Source organism: Oryzias melastigma, linkage group LG4 (assembly GCF_002922805.2).
Source record: "Oryzias melastigma strain HK-1 linkage group LG4, ASM292280v2, whole genome shotgun sequence".
NCBI lineage: Eukaryota > Metazoa > Chordata > Actinopteri > Beloniformes > Adrianichthyidae > Oryzias > Oryzias melastigma.
In genome coordinates, this window is record NC_050515.1 from 19,601,077 (window position 1) to 19,618,588 (window position 17,512).

General features: G+C 38.9%; 1 protein-coding gene across 1 annotated transcript in view; it reads left to right on the forward strand.

The window, feature by feature from the left end:
• The first annotated feature begins 5,211 nt into the window (after window positions 1–5,211).
• brinp3a.1 (bone morphogenetic protein/retinoic acid inducible neural-specific 3a, tandem duplicate 1) overlaps window positions 5,212–17,512 on the forward strand; it is a 77,558-nt gene continuing 65,257 nt past the window's right edge. Inside the window, exons 1-2 of the mRNA XM_024278485.2 lie at window positions 5,212–5,892; window positions 6,100–6,410. Coding sequence (XP_024134253.1) covers window positions 6,157–6,410 — 254 coding nt within the window. The 5' untranslated portion in view covers window positions 5,212–5,892; window positions 6,100–6,156. The remainder of the gene's footprint in view (window positions 5,893–6,099; window positions 6,411–17,512) is intronic.

Below are 17,512 nucleotides of genomic sequence, written 5' to 3' on the forward strand. Positions count from 1 at the left end.
TATGTCAACCATGTGAAATATAGAAAAAAAGGAAAAAAATGACTATGCAAACAAAATAAACGCTTTAAATACATATGTAATTTGTTTAAAATCATGCAATTTCAAACTATATGATTTTTTTCAAACAGAAATATAAACATATGCAAATATAAAAATAAACACAATAATAATGTTTGTTAATGTTTTAATAAAGCTTGTTAAAGAATCTTATTATAAAGTTTTACCCAAAGATGTATAAAAATCACACAATTAATTTATTTTTCTGGATATTTTTACTGTATCTTCTGTATCATGTTCTGTGACGTGCCTCACACAATTTGAAAAGGCTATAAATCCCAACCTCCTGCAGGCCTGTTTGTTCAGATACAAAATAAAACAGTCAGACGACAATTCAGCCAGACAACCAGAGAAGAGGAATGGCATTTCTCACATTGATTAATAGTGTAACTGGTGATCCAAACGAGCAATAACTAATCAGCATTCTGATTAAAGTCGGTCAGGCTGCTGGCTCCTTTAATCTCAGTGTTAAGTGTGCTTCTGACCCCACTGGGTTTCCCTTTCTTCACAAGTGTCTGCCCGCAATTAATACCCTGGACAAAGAAGCGTTTAACTGGAGTGCTGTGTGATTTAGAGCTACTTATCCCAACAGTAAAGATCCCTTGTCCTCATCATCAGATTTCACTGACAGAGATAACTTGAAGGATTAATCTGTCAGAACATAATCTGATCTCTTTGGGAGTACATGAGGTGGGTACTGCCTGAGTCATGGATGGTTTAGTTGTTTCTCCTCAGGAAAAGCAACAACAATGTTGAAGTCAACAGTGCTGTGACAAAGCATCACCAAAAGTTAATTAAAACATCTACCGTATTTTTTTCCCCCTGACCACTTCTTACGTACTCTCCTGAGTGGCATTGATGAGCACATTCAGGCTTAAGTGAATGTTTCCTAACCTCCCTTCTGTAATGACAGTCTCTAACTTTCCAAAACTTGCTGAGATTTTGAAGAGTCAAACAAAGCTCAGCATGAAATTCTCGCCAGCTGTCTGGTCGTGGTTATTTTCTGCTGCTTGTGATCTGGTACGATTCGATGATGTGCAGCGTGAGGAGCCGGCGTACTCATCTCGCCACGTCACTTTCTCCCCTTTCTTGGGCAAAACTCTGATTAAGGAATCTGATCACAAGTGAAGTGAATATTTCTCCGCCCTCATGTTCATGGAACAATGCAAATGATGAAAAACTAGAAGGTCTGGATGGGCTGAAAGATATTAGCTGTTGAGAGAAGCTGACAGTCATTTGTTGCTTGAGTCACTGCAAAGGGGCCATTTTGGCATCTATCTGGCACACATAACAAGAAAAGGTTTAAAAAACGTTGTGAACATTTTGAATTGCAAAGCAACAATTTTTATTCAACAATGCAAGTTTATGGAGTTACACAAAATAAGTCAACCATTCTACTCTCAAAATGTTAGCACTGAATATGATTTAAACATCAAACTTCTGTTTTGATGTGCATCAAATTTCCTGCTCGACACTTGTCCAAACATGTGTTAATAAACTTGATGTGTGTGGGAGGAGCTACTGTCAAAAGATTCTAGCCTTATCGCTACATAGAAGCATTGATTGTGTATCTGTATTTCTCATTTGCAGTCAAAGCACGGAGAGATCAGATTTATTTATTTTGAAGTGTTCTATGAAAACATTGGTAATCACATATCTATGTCTGGATTCATTAGATCATTCTGTGACTCCCCAAGTGCAGTGAGGCTTCACCATCTACTGCAAGAGCTGCGTGTAAATAATGGCCGCTTTCAGTGGTACTTCTGTTGAAACTGGACACCCCTTCAGTACAAATCACATTTGTTGTGAACATTGCTTTAAAGAGGCCAAACCATGATTTTCTTAAGCCTTTCAGAGTAAACTATATCCATATACATGATCATATATTACCTTTGGAACACTAAAAAACAAATTCTTTATGAAATAGGATTCATTTTTTGGACTCTTTTCATACCGGGAAGTAAAACAACTCGATCTCTGAGGCACCACCTCTCATGACTTGTTGGTCCCGCCCATTTTACGACACCTGCCCGTGTCCACGCATGCAATCAAACAATCTCCAAACTTTGGATATGAATATTTTGGACCCTTACACTCTTCACTCACAGCCTGACCCGCAATTTCAAGTACACGAGGAATCACAGTAACCCCAAAGACATCAGCAGAAAGTTTCAGACAGGTAAATGAAAAGCTAAGGGAAGTTTCTGTGTATTTATTACAGAACTAATAGTTGTCATGCTGCTGTCTGTGTGCATGTGTCTATACACAAGGCATAGCATGTGTGGAAATGTAGCATTAGCTCTAGCTATACTGCATAACTTCAACTAGTTTTATAATTTATTTACGCCGCCTGCTTTAGGTTTGGTGTAGGATTGGCACCAGCTCTGAGTTATAACTCACTTTTATACAAGCCAAGGTTAACAAAACATCATCTGTGAAGTAGTGATCACCGACAAAAAGTTTCTGGCTGGTCTGTCGCTTGCTCCCAAAGAAAAACTCCAACCATTTCTGGCGAGAAAGCTCTTCTTTTGAACAAACTCCTAAATCTTACGACAGAGACCTTTTCTCTGCAGATTAAATACAAAAGAGCCACTTCCTCTCAGAGTCGATGCTAAAATACTGTAACACTTTGCTGATGATCTCCATAAGCTCCGCGGAGAAAGTGGATGTGTTTTTTTTTAGACTGGGGGCGGAGCTGGCAGCGTTGACTCTGAATGGGGCTGTCCTCACTCTGTGACATCAGCAGGTGACGACCCACTCATTTTATGGGAGGGGGTGCTGCAGACAGCGTAGATTTTTAGAGGATTACTCTTAAATGCATCAACGGATCAAAATACCACTTTGGGGTTCTTTATAGAGAGGAATGAACAGTACACAGACCCTCCAGGATTTTGCGATTTTGCGATCGCAACTATTAACCCAAATTCAAGCAACTTTTTATTTTCACCGCAACTTTGATCAATCTACCATGACAACAGTCATGGGTGACGTCACTTTTTCCTATTCTGACTTCTTTCCGGGTGCCGTGCCATTTTTTTTTTGTCATCTCTCTTTAGTCTGCTCTGACTTTTTTCTCTTCAAGATGCGCATAAACGGTGGGGTAGGGGTGTGTTGATTGCGCACGTAGTGGGGGGTGTGCTGATTGTGCGCGGGTGAGGAGCGGACAGAGTATGAGAGAACGACACAGAGAGACTCTAGAAATTGATGGTACAAAGGAAGAATTTACAGTCTGCAAGAAAATAGCTCCATATAGATCCTCCTCCACAACAAACCTAAAGACACCTGAGAGAAACTTCTCCTAAACAGAGCAGATCATTACTGATAAAAGAAACCAGATCCTCAAAGCCTTGGTCCCCCTCTACTATAACCAGTGACTCACACCAGTGATACTTTTGAAATTGAAATCCGGGACCGGGCCGCGGTCTCGGATGAGCGGAAGAAGATGGATAGATACTCTCAACCCTCCCAACTACTCGCACCCAACAAAGTGGTACACTTCTTGATTGAGATTAGAGTGATTCTTAGTTTATAACATGTCTTGGCATCTACCTTGTAAAATAAAATATACTCACATTTTTATAAAGTACTAAACCAAGTATTTGAACTTTTCCCTAACTGTGTGAACCCTGCCACAAAGCAGCACTTTAAGGTCTATCAAGTTCACTTTGAGTTTATTTTGCAACAATGTCAGCTGAAAAGCAAAATCTTTCACAGGATGTATAATATCTAAGGTCATTTCAACAGATTATGCACAGACCTGCATGCTGCAAAGTAACAGGAAACATTTCAAAACTCAACTGTCTCCCTGAATGTGGTTTCCAAGGTTCTGCTTTTGCAATCTTCCCTCAGCGGGTCCTCAAAGAGCACAAGGATGACTCTTTGTTATAGTTCACTGCTCAGCCACAGTGACCTAGAACACACCTTTCCAGAGCTTTAATGAGCGCTTTGCTGTGACTTTATCTTTGATCTTTTCCCTTTTTTTTTTTTTTTTCCCTTCTCTCTGCACTGGGTTCATATGCACACATTCCACTGGGAAAAATCGCATGCTCTGTCAATTGGCAATCAATTCTGTTGGCTAGCCTGTCTCCACTGAAATGAAATAAACAAGCGGCCAAGACTATAAGACCTACATCACAACTGGAAAAAAAAAAAAGATTTATATGAATTTGTACATATGAGCTGTGAGACTTTGTTTCTGCACAGTTCATAAGATTCTTACAGCTCTGAAACCTGGGTCGTTATTTTTCTTAGTGTCTCATTCTATAAAAAAACTGGAGCTGCGACTTCCTTTTCAAAGAAAACTTTTAAACTTTGAGTGGTCAGCAACAATGCAGCTCAGAGACCATAAAAAAATCTCATCAGTCAGAAACAACACTAAAGACTAAAGACTGTCTGTTCCGATTAGGTAGTTGTCCTTCACAAGTCCTCAGGCAGGGATGGAGGACAGAAGCACCCAATAGGACGGAGTGATGATGAAACCATGACAAATCAACTCATTCTTTCACTTCAAATTCTGCAAGTCTGCGCCACGGGATTTCTGCTTCTCTTTGAGTTTGGGAGCAAGTGAATCTCGAGACTCAATGGTGTTCATTTCTCTAATCCAATCCCTGTATAAAACCTCCCTTTGAACGTCGGCAGAAAAGCTGAGAGGCAGCACATATCCACCGACCCTCCTCTGTTCGCCTGCTCTCTGCCTCCCTGATCCACGCTCAGTGTCCGACGCACAAGCGCCTGGATGGAGCAGATCTAATTAAGTTTGCTGATGGTGGAAGTGATGATTATTGTGCAGGAAAGGAGGGAGCGAGAGGAAGAGGGGGCTAAAGAAGATAACGAGAATAACTCCAGGGGGGCTGAGTGCACAGACTCCCCTTCTTTTCCTCCTCCTCTGTACGCCTGATCATCTCGCCACCATCATTACAGTCATTCTTCAAATAACTTCTCTGCTGGTTTCAAAGTAATTTACAATTTAGCTGCCTCCTCCATCCGGTTTAGTCCCAGAATGCAGATTTTAATAAACAAAATCACATTTTAATATTTACTTTGACGCGTCTTTTAATCAAGTGTGGAATTTGCTAATAAAAGCCAGAGCAGGAGATTTATTAAAGTCATTTGGTGGGGTTTTTTTGTTTTCCTTTGCGCCCTGAATTGAATTTGCATCCATTTGAACGACAGGTGCCTTCAGTCAGAGTCGTCTAACATCTTGGACCATCCCCGCATCTCCCAGCCCTCCCTTCCCGAACACCTCCTACTCACACTTCCTCCAGCCAACCGGAAGTATCCTTGCTTTCTCGCTGCTGGAATAAATTAAATTGGAAGAAGAGGCACCGAATGAAGTGAGAGAGGGAGAGGGAGAGAGAGAGAGCGCGCCCCGAATGTCATTCACGCGCCCCGTGCGCAGCGAGTCCAGTCACCGCCTGCATCATCCACGGCGGCTCTCCGTGCGCTTTTGCGTGCGCCAGGAGCTGGGATGAGTTAGGAGGGACAGCATCCCCTGCACCGCTTCCCCACGCGCGCGCGCTGACTTCTCCTCCATCCTCTGAAGTGGAAGCCCCCCTCATCCTGCTGCGCACCTCCGGACGCTCTCAGCTGGAAATACAACACAGTGAAAGTGAGGAGCTCGCTCTGTGGACGCGGATGTCTACTTCTGTGTAGTTTAACTTGCACAGGCGCAAATTGGTTTCGTTTGCGCCACACCAGAGAGGGGGAACAATCATTTCAACGCTGCGCAGTCCGTGCGCTCAGCTGAGCTCAACTTCCAGGCTGAACACATTGAGGACTTTTTTCTTCTGGAAATTAATTTCTATCATTCCTGGACTGATAGACTTGCAGCATAAGGTAAACTATGTCTAAATGAGTGTTCTCGCTGTTGCGCAAAAATTGAATTTCTAAATTGATTTGTATGTTGGAATGCAGGCAGAGAGCTCTGACAGTTGTGATTTATGATCATTTGACGCTCCCTGTTGCTTTACCTTTATCACTCCGATGTGCTTTAGTTTCCTCTCACTCCTCCTCCTCTTCCTCCTCCTCCTCTTTCCAATCCAGCAAGACTCATCGGGAGTGCAGTGAGAATGAGGAGTCACCGGGGCCGGGGGAAGCAGCATGAGTGGCCCGTGCATCTCCATTAGACTGTCGGCCCTCATGTTTCCATGGACGTGGTTAACACTGAGCCTGCTCCAGAGCTGCTTGATCGCAGGGGCCGCGGCGGCGGACTCTGCCGGGGCCGGCTTCAGCGGCTCCGCCGGGCCCCTGGGCTGGCTGCTGTCAGAGAAGGGTCCCTTTCACAACTCCCAGGAGTTTGTTGATTTCTCAGAGCGCTACCAGCAGGGATTCACCACCAAGTACAAGATATACAGGTGAGGGGTGTCTAACGTTTTCTGTACTTTTCAGAGAAAGGCCATATTCTCATTTATTGGGTGACATATGTGCAATTAAAAGAGCAGAAAAAGATCCAAGCTTCTCTGTGTGCAGGTTGCACATGCTTGCTGTTTCTGTGAGCAGAGCACAGACATGTGGTACAAGTGTGATATAAAACTGTGCTTTTTCACTCTAAACTCAGTGGAGGTACCAAAGGAAGGTTTGGGGGAAAGCAGTGGTACATCACAGATCCCTGACTGAGCCTGCTGATGTGTGACAGTGAGTGGCTTCAGAAATGTGTGGCATGGAGCTCAGTGGGTGTGTGCTTAAAAGCAGCAGGCTTTTGTTTGAAAGCATTCTGTGATGTATGATGTCAGTTTTTTTTTCTTAACTTTTGTTTGTACGAGACAAAGCAGAGCATATCAAGGTGAAAACTTGCATGATGCAAAATTATGCTTTTTCTGTTTGAGTGTACATGATTACCAAAATAATATCAACTCCAGATCACAGATTTTAATGAACAATTTAGTCTTTTTTACCTATTTTTATGCATAACATAAGAGCCCCAACTTTCAGGAGTGGATATTTTCCTGTTGATGTGCTCATAATTGGGAGCATCCGAGCTCCTCGTTGAAAGACTGATAAAATCCGTTTCAGGAGCACAATATGTGTGCAAGGCAGCATGACCTACACACACTGTATAATGGAACTGAAAGGGCAAGGAACTCGGCGTGCATGCATGTGTTTGTTTGATGGATGGATCATCTTATGTGGTTTAAGAGTTGCCAGACCTAGTGGGTTTTAGGTTTTTACCTAAAGAATAAAACAACCCTGCAGCTCCAAAACCCATTTTCCCTTCAAATCACATAATATGCATTTCCCGAGTTTAAAGCTCACAAAAATAATTCTTTTGGAGGTGATTTTAGTTAGAAATATCCGAGCACGCCTCGGTGTCTGAGCGAGGCAGCTGTTTTTGTACGGACGGATGTTGGAGTGTCGGCCACTGTGCAGAGCAAGGGCTGCTGCCAGCCCAACAGAGGGTTGAGTGACACTGGCATTTAGCAGCTGACAGGGGTGACAATGCCAGGCAAAGACAGAGAATGTAGCGCTGTTTGCTTCTCTACATCCATCATCTCCTCCTTCGCTATCTCCCAGTTGGCATCCTCTTTTTCTCCTTCTTGAACTGATACCTTTGTCTCTCGCTTCTTGTTTTCTTCTCCTCCCAAAGCAGATGAATTTGAAAGGTATTAGCATAAATCAACACAGACACAGGATTAACACTTTTACTTAAGATTTTCTTTTGTTTACTTAAAAAAAAAAAGCTCTGAGTCTTGGAAATCATCCTGTGTGGGGGATCGTATGACTTTTATTGACCTTTTTCAACAAATATCTGGAAACTTAAATAGCCCATGAGCACCCCTACCCCCTCTCCCATTGGACTACACTGGCCTTTTCAGTTTTGTATAAAAGGTAGGAGCGGAAGTCAGCTAATTGGAGAAAAATTCAATAAAGTAAAAGTTGCTACAATGACATTTGCTTTAAAAACAAGTCTTTTTTGGCTTTAAATACCTTGCACTATTCACACTGCCATCCATCACTGAGCAGTCATGGATGCTGGGAGCTGAAGACATCAGAGGTGCCTTCAAGCTTCGGCGTGCTGTGCTTTTACTTTTGTCTCTCTCTTTTTTTTTTTTGTCTAAAGCAGACCCATGCAATTTTAAAAGAAAAAGTGATTTAGTCAGGTTTTAGTACTTTCTGATGATCACAGACACTTGTGTGTTTTTCTTTTCAGCATTTTATGAGACGATTAAAGTTCTGTTATTGCCTCTTGAACCTTCACCGCTGTGCATCTTAACCAGAGTGTAAAGCCAACACCGGACTCGTTGAGCAGCCAAAACGAGCTCAACCTGGACAGCTTCCTGAAGTGTTCATGCAAATTCCTCACTTCCTCGGAATAGAAATGCGGCACCACTTGGGTGTGCGGCGGAGAACTGGAAATAAGAAGTTCTCTTTTAATTACCCGCGGGGAGTGAAAAAAGGTTAAGTAAAGAAAAAAAAACACAAAACACTCAAACGTCACCTCTAGCTATGCCTTTGTCTATGCGTCTATCTCACACTTTCTGTGTTTTCCAAGCCTCAGCTTCCCCCGTCTGTGTCTCTCCCGCCCTCATCGAATGATCTCAAACCAATTGCTCTCCTCTGCTCATAAATATTCCCCGGAGCTCAGTTGGCCTTTCCCGTCAGGGGGCAGGGAAGAAGGAGTGAAGTGGTGGTGGGGGGGAGAATGGAGGGGAAACACAGCTTTATCCCCCTCTGCTGGTTCGTCACTGCTCCGGAACGATGCACGGCGCTAAATATGTTTACAATTGAGCTGTTTAAAACAAAAAAACAACAAAAAAGAGTATTGTTGCGTAGAAGTTACTAAATAGATTTCGTCTTTTGCCCCAACAGTTTGTCATCTGTTGCCCCCGTGACATTAGGGCTGGTTTAAGAAGCTTAGAGAGTTAAAGTGGTCCAGCAGACTCGAGAAACCGCTTGAAAAATGTGATTTTCTGATAGCAAATCTTAGAAACGAAAGACGTACTTTTTTTCCCCCTCTTTTCTTTTCAAGGTCTTATCAAATGTAATAATAGCATGATGGATTAATGGATTCAGCAAATTCAAAAGCGGCAAAAAAAAAAAAAAAAAAAAAAAAAACTACAGGCACAGAAGCACTTAACGATATTATTTTCACCATAAATGCAGAAAAATGCACCTGTATGTCAGGGATAATGGAGGTTTTAAAACAGCCATTCATTTTACTCATTCCTCCTTTTCTCCGAGCGAAGATTACAAACCTCACAAAAGCTTTGTTGCTTTTATTTTACACTAAAAGCAGGCATCTGGTTCCAGGTGTCCTTGGGTTTCCGGCGGCACTCGAAAGACAAGACTCCTTGAGTTCGCTCTCACAACATGAGGCTAAACTGGCCCTACTTCAGTGGACATGATGCCGACGCTTGCATCAGACCTGGAAAGGAGCCTACTAGAAGCAAAAAAAAAAAAAAAAAGGATGTTTACTTGAACTATTTAGGAGCTTCTAGAGTCGTGAAATCATCCCGGCCAACGTGAGAAACTCTCATCTCTTGTAAGCAGTCAGGCTGCTTCCAGACAAAGTAGCATATTTGTCAAAATGTCATCACCTCCTTTCTTCTTCTTCATGGGCCATAACTTTTACATCATGCCTCATCTCCCGTGTTTTTTCTATTCCACTGTCAGCCCACTGGCTATTAGGTTGACTTTATCTAATGCAACGAGTCGCCGCTTGTAATTATGGGATGATTAGTGTTTCAATTACATGCAGAGGTGTTTGAGGAGGGAACGGCTGTCACTTAGCTCAGCCTGTTGTGCCTTATCTTCCCGTGTTTATGACTCTTCCATTGTGTTGTGGGCGCTTTAGATGAGAAAGACCATTTAAATGACAATAATGAAACCAAAAAGAATAAATACAACGGCTATGAAAGGAGGAGGGGACAGAATGATGAATGGAACATCTTATCAAGCTGTAGTGAAACACATTAAACTGTGAAGCAGGAATGTTTTTTTTATATTTAATTGTTTAATTCAAAAAAGCATTTTATTAATTTGAAATTTAGATGTTATTTGGCCACCACAGAGGGTTTTGAAACCATTTTTTTACCCTGTGACCAATAGTTTCATGTAAAAAAAAAAAAAAAAACACACCTCTGTGTTTGAGTTGAAATATCTCAAATAAATTAAACATTTCAAATAAAAGAACCCCCAGAATAATAATAATTGATATTAAAGTACTATAAGCATACATTTTGTTTCAAACCGATAGTAAAAAAAATATTTCTGTTGTTAAATTATACAATTTACATTGGAGGGAATGGGAACTAATTTACAACCATTTACAAAAACAAAAGTAAAACAAAACAAAAAAAGATCTGAGTGGGACTAAATAATAATTATTTATTCCTAAAATTGCTCATTTAGAAAAATCTTTAAAACTTTAGCATGCATGTGAATGTAATGAGAAATACATTAATGAAAAATCAAACAACAGTCATCCCAGCATTTTGTCCAAGATTCTAGGCAATTACTTAATAATACAAGTAAAAACAATATTTTGTTAAATTAAAAAGCTTAAAAAAACCTTACCTAAAATTCTTTAAACATTATGTCAGTAGTTTCTTCCAAGCCTTTAAAGTTTTAAATCACAAAGATGATTCCACAAATACTGTCTGAGGAATCCGACCTGCACACATTGTTACCCACATATTGACCTCGTTGCTGTACTTGTTTACTGCTGTGGATTGTTGTGTAATCTTTGCAGGATCACACTGTAAATGCATATGTGCATTAGCTACAATTTGCATTAAAGGTACATTAACACTGACATGTTCTACATCATAAAATGGCCAAAAGATTAAACTTAATTGTGTGGCTTCTCTGGTGTCTCCAAGGCACCAACTTTTAATTATTACTTCTCAATTAGCCAAGCCTACTTTCATTATGGTTATTTATTTATTTAAACTGTGTTAAAAGTTAATAAAAATTGTCATATTTGTTCAATAAAATGCAACAAATAGACATTATGCAGCAGAAGAGTTGATGTAGTTCCTGTCTGGTTATTATCAATTTATCTATTATTCATTTATCTATTTTTTTTAACTTAAAACTTTGATTTTATCTCACTAATAATCTGTTTAATCAGTTAGATGGAAAAATACAAATGGTATTTGCAAAGGAACCCAGGAAAACTTTCAGAAGTACTTGTCAGAATCTGGTGGTTGTGGAGGACTCAAACGCAAGAGACCAGGCCCGTTGGGAGAAACGTAAAACGTTTAACAACTAAACTTCAAACATGACAAGAACCAATGAAGAACCAAAACACTGACAGAAACTAATGTGACTGAGGGACAATTCAAAACAGAACATGACCAAAACCCATTACATAACTGACAAAAAAAAAGCAAAAAAAAAACAAAGACCCCAATTCTCACAGTACTTATTTTATCATGCTACTACCTTTCCTGAATGTGATACAGAAGTCATAACAGTATTTATTCGCCAAAACTCTTGAACCCAAATTGAATCTGTCTTAACCTGTTCTCGTCATTAACTGCGTTTCCATTGGCTATGAAATTGGGCAAGCTAGATTTGCAATCATAAATTTGCGTAATGGAAACACAACAGTTTTGAAAAAGCTGGCATTTATTGAAAAAAGGGTTTTCACGCTTAGACAAGGTCGTTTTTGAGGTGTATCTTAATTGACATATTTTGGAAAATTCCAATGAAAACTTTTTTTTACATTTATTTACATGAATCACATGACCAGCAACCGGATACCACACTTGTAGGAACTAGCTGCATTGGGAACTGAATATCAGGCTCCACAAGGGGTCCCACAGCATCACAAGCTCATCAAAAGCTGAGCACATCATACGGAATTGTTGGATCCACAGTTTCTCTCTGAAATCACCACCTGCAATTTCCCAAAATCGCTTCATCCGTAGCCACTCCCACGTAGTTTGCCGCTCCATGGCCTGATAAAACGCAGACGTCAAATTTGATAAATGATGAGTGAAAGAGCCGTGGCAGAAATTTGATGTATTTGCTTTAAATCAAAGTACTGTTCACATCTGTTTTCATGTTTTGAATGACTTATCACAAGTTTTTTTTTTGTTTTGTTCATTGGCATAATTATGATTTAATAGAAATAGAATTTACAAATTTGTGTTTCTTCTGATATTTCTAGGATTTCAATAACGTTTTTTGCATATGTGTAATGGAAAGAGTTGTTTTGCATTTGTAATATAATCACTTGTGTTTTATAATTTGGTGATGCTCAAAAAATCTTTAAAAGTAAACTTTGTCACATTTTTTGAAAAAACACTTGCTTTTTCATTAATGTTAGTTACGTGTTACTGCAACAAAAATCTCAGTCAAAATTCCACCATAACTTTGTGAAATGAAAGTGAAATTCAGTTTGTTTCTCCACTAAAGCCTGCAGCTATTTGCACTTTTTTTGACAATTTTGTTTCTAACTCGACAAGTTTCCACAGCTCAGTCTACTACAAAGTCTTCTGTAAATCAGCACCCAAAATAATAAACATTAAATGTTACAACCATTTATGAAAGCATTACTTAAAGGTAAATGCCAATTCTTTCCTGCCTGAATTGTTTACTTAAACAGCAAAAATTGTAATTGTATTTTTGCGGGGTTTTTCTTTCGAGAGTACTGATTAAATAAGAGTGGTTGACCGTTTGCTAACAGCCGTTAGCATCCTCCCAGGAGCAGTGTTGATAGGCAGAGCACTCATGAAGCAACAGCAGAATACTGATAGACGCTTCATACATTTCATATGCTGTTTAGTGTGTCGCATACATTAGGCAAATAGAAACATAACTGCATTTTAAAAAATAACTCTTTTAAATTCCTGAAGAGATTTTATTCAAATGTATTCCATTACTGGCATCTGTTTGACATGCAAACTGAAAACCTTGATGAAGAGACGACGGCAGCCACTCTACGATTGTGTTCAGTTAATTAGCAAAACAACTTTTACTTTATTTAAAATTAGAGCTATTTGAAAATAATTGTTTGTATAAAACCCTTTTCCCCCTGTAATTTTCACATCATTTCAAGATTTCTATTGTTGTCGGTAAATCAAGTGGCATTGGTCATCCCACTGAAAAAGCCACTACATTAAGATGTTTTGGATATGCTTTTTCATGTGGAGTAAATGGTCAAAAGACTGTCATTTACAGACTTTCAAAAGTAAACATTGATTCAATTTTATTGACATAGCATATTACAATATTGACATTTTATTTAAATGTAATCTTTTATCCTATTTTGTCACATGGAGATCAGTCAGATTCCATGGTTATTCAGTTCTTGCAAATTCTGCTGCCTAAACCTAAGATCCAGGTAATCTGAATAGATTTTTAAATTACTGGCAGTGAGGAGGATTTTACTTTTAAGAAGCAGAAGAGCAAAAATCATCTGGATATAACTCTTATTAACTTGTAATAGATGTATAATTGTGTTATAACATTTGTAGATAGTTATATACATATTATTTATTGAATATTTTCATACAGGAAAGACTATTACTGCAAAAATTGAAATGTATACCTGGGTTACAATGCCTGACCAGTAATTAAAACTGAATTCTACTAACTATACACTCTTAGTATTTCCTTTTCTTGCTTTTTTTTTTCTCCATTTTTTTTTTATTTCTCCTTCCATCACTATTAACTACAAGTACAATTTTTCCCATTGACTGTATATGAGAACTGGATTAAGTGACCTCTCCTCCCTCACGTTCCAAATAGGAAGTACCTGCCAGCTCCAAGAAATTGAATTCCCATAGACTTATGTTGAGAAATAAACAGCCATTATATTGTCAGAATAACCATTCTTGCACTATCTGTTTTAATATGTTCTTGCTAATGCTTTATTATTTATTTTTTTTGTTATTTCATTTTTTTTTTCTGTAGTGCAAGTTGTTCAAGTTATTAACTGACCAATCAGATACCTCAGTAAAAGCATGTGGTGACTGCTGGCCTTCAACTTGTATTTTTAATGTACATTTTCCCCCGAGCCTGCTTTCAATGGAAAAGGTGTGGACTTCCTACAAGCTCGCTCCTGATAGATGTGAGTGGTTGCCATAGAAACGTTTAGCAGACCAACTTGGAGCAATCACTGCAAACTGATGTCGTATGCCTCCAACATGGCATCCGCATTGTGAAAAATGGCAACTGAGTCGGCTTTATTTCGTTGGAGCTGGAAGAAGACCATTTTCCATGGGTGGTGTGACACTCGTTTGGTCAGTTCTCATATAGGATGACAACAACTACATTGGGTCATCAGATAAAAGGGACCATGTATGGTTGGAGGATCTCAGCTCCTACAGTCAATGATTTTTACAGAGAATTCCATCAGAGGCATGGATTCAAAAATAGATATTTGTTGAAACCAGCTAATGTGGTGTCATATCAATTAATGTATGAAGTAACAGTAAGTTAGCATTCATTAAGTAATGATTTATAAACTGCGAAGCAATCCCATGGTTTATTATTAGTTCATGAAGAGTACAAGGATTCCATGATGCACCACATTAATTCATGCGCTAAATTATCATGAGTCGTGAGTTAATTATTACTTCAGCATAAAATTTAAACCATTGTAAAAAAAAACAAAAAAAACGCTGATGGGAAAACAGATCGTTCAAAGTCAGAACACGTTTTCAGCAACTCTGGCTCTCGTCTTTGTTTGACAGACTGTACTTATGCACTCACTGTAGAAGGCATTTGCAGGCAGTGGGTGTCGACCCACAGCCTTGTTTGTTTCTAATCAATATGTTAGTCTGGAAGTTACACACAGCGCATTTTCACAGAGAGCACGAGTGCGTGTAATCTTTCTTGGGCATCCAGTAGACCTCAACTGCTTTTCCAATGAGGGTTGTTGTGCACGCGAGTCTGTCTGTTCGTGATGATTCACACAGAGGTTGAAAGTGTCTTCAGGACAAAGGCAGAGCAGCGTGGTGTTCTTGATAGGCAGCAACATTGGAGGCGACAAAGACGTCACCGAGCGCGGAGCTTATGGCTTCTGACAAGTTCGGAGCAGGGTAGTTATCAGGGCCAGAGGTCCATGGAAGGAGACCGCTTAAACTGAGTGGACATAGAATGGATGGCCTGAACTATGAATAAAGACCTTGAGTATCAGATGATGACAATTTTTTTTTTTATTTTTTGCCTATAGGGGTTCTTGAGATTTGACATATTCTATATTTTCTAGGTGCAACATGCCTGATGAAATTGAACCCAATCTAAGAATAAACCTATGGACAAAAACATATAGTGGATAAAAAACTGTCTATAAAAAATAAAATAAACATTTAATATAAGCACCTTCAATGTTAATTGTCTAAAATGAGATCATAGTAAATATAAATCATATTTTTCTCTGTTTCTGGAACAGTACAGTAAAGTAGATACGATGCATATATTCTTTTCTTGCTATTACTTATTCTAATTCCCTGTTCTTCATTAGTCCAATTATTTTGCATGTATTTCAATCCTTGATACACATTATCTAAATAAAAAAACTGACCAAAAAATGAAACATGTATATTAATGTATGTGATGTGCATCTTTGAAAGTAGATTAGGATTTAATTATTTTGCATCTACATCGTGCTCAGTGTTGATGCAGATAGAAAATGTAAACATCATGCTGCTTTATCTTGTACACAGAAACACCACAAAGAGTTTAATTATGAGACACATTTTTCACAATTACTGTAGCTTGAGGGTGTATAATAGATGTTTTTCAAGATCAAACTGCAGAGAAAGACGATTCCTTTCAAAGGACTGTTGTTGGTTTTTTTTTCCATTCAACTGTATTAATTTACTTATTTTGCCAATAAAGCTCAGGAATTATGGAGAGTAAAATTATGTAGAAAAAAAAAATCGACTTATCATTGCCAGTCTTTAATGGCTTTAACTTGCAAACGTTTTCCCTGAAGGGAATAAGGGATATCTAATATCTGGATTAGATTCTATCCTGCAACAATAAGGCCTGATGTGGGAGGGCTTATTAACTAGAGTTTACTCAGCCCATCTCAACAACAATAATAAAATATTATTATTATTATTTTTTTCCCCAGATCTCCACAAGTCCACACACCAGTAAATAAAAAGAACATGTTGTGGAGAGGTCATTGTTATTGGATGGCAGCACAAATAAATCATTTATAGCTTATTTTGTATGAAAACTGCTTATATTCTATTTTTATTTTTTTTTTTAGAAAAAAAAAAGTAGATCAATGTGTTCACCACTTCCATTTCCATCTTTTTTTTTAGCAAAGTTCACCCCCACATTTCCTTCTGCATTACTTTCCAGAGCACCAAACTTACCCATCACTTATTTTTCCAGTTTCATCACCAACATGTCCCTTGAAGTCTGTCCCAATAATGCCTCTTTCTAGGGAAACTCTGTATCCTTTCATACATCGTTTTACAAGACTTCTCTTTGTCTATCTCCCATTCTTCCTGGGGTTGGGGCATAACCACTGACAACATTCAACATCCCACCTTCAACTTTCAGCTTCAGACTCATCACCATATCCGACACTCTTCACCTTAAACATTCCTAGCAAACTCCACCGTCAGGATCAGTTCTAATCTGTATCTTTCCATCCACACCATAATAAAACAGCTTAACCTCTTTTCCCACACTACAAACCCTATAAGCCTTCCTTTCCATTCGATATCTTGAACACACAGGATATCCACCTGTCTTCTGTCCATCATGTTAGCCAACTCTCTAGTTTCTTGTATGTCAAAATCCATACATTTCTCACTTTTCTTTTCTCTTCATGCCGGCGAACATGCCTTCCTCCTTTCCAACACTCCAAAAGTACTCCAATTTCCTAATGTAGTAGTAGTTGTGTTAACCAAACCTGGTATAAAGTTCTGTTTGTGATTTGCATACATGATTCGACTTTGGTTACACAAAAGCACTAGATTGGCGCCTGCAGCTCACTGCCTTAGTTACGGGTCTTTATGATCACTGAAGTTTATGAATAGAAAACATTTTCTAAACACATTAAGACATCATACCTTGCAACAAAAAAACATTAATTCTAATTAACACATGCATATGAAATGTCATTTACTGGATTTTAAAAGTTAATGCGAGTTTTTCTCTCTTATTTGTTTGGGTAAAGAAATCTGCTGTATCTTTGCGTTTTTGTTTCCCTGGAAAGTCTGTCATTTGCTCTGCTTTATTCACAGCTCCTGTATTTGCATTTGCTCTTGGTTGATAATTGCATGCATTGTCAACCTGATGATGTTTTTCAATTTGCAGTGAGATGTTGCTGCGCAATTAAATGTCTTAGCAACAACATGGAATGCATGCAATATCATCATGACATACATTGAAAAAAATGATTCAAATCATAAAAAATAACCGTCCAATCTGGCATTTTATTTTATTTTATTTATTTACTTATTTATTTATTCAGAAATGAAAATCCAAACAATAACAGACAGCGACAACCCCTCTCACATCCCATCCCAGGGCAACCCAA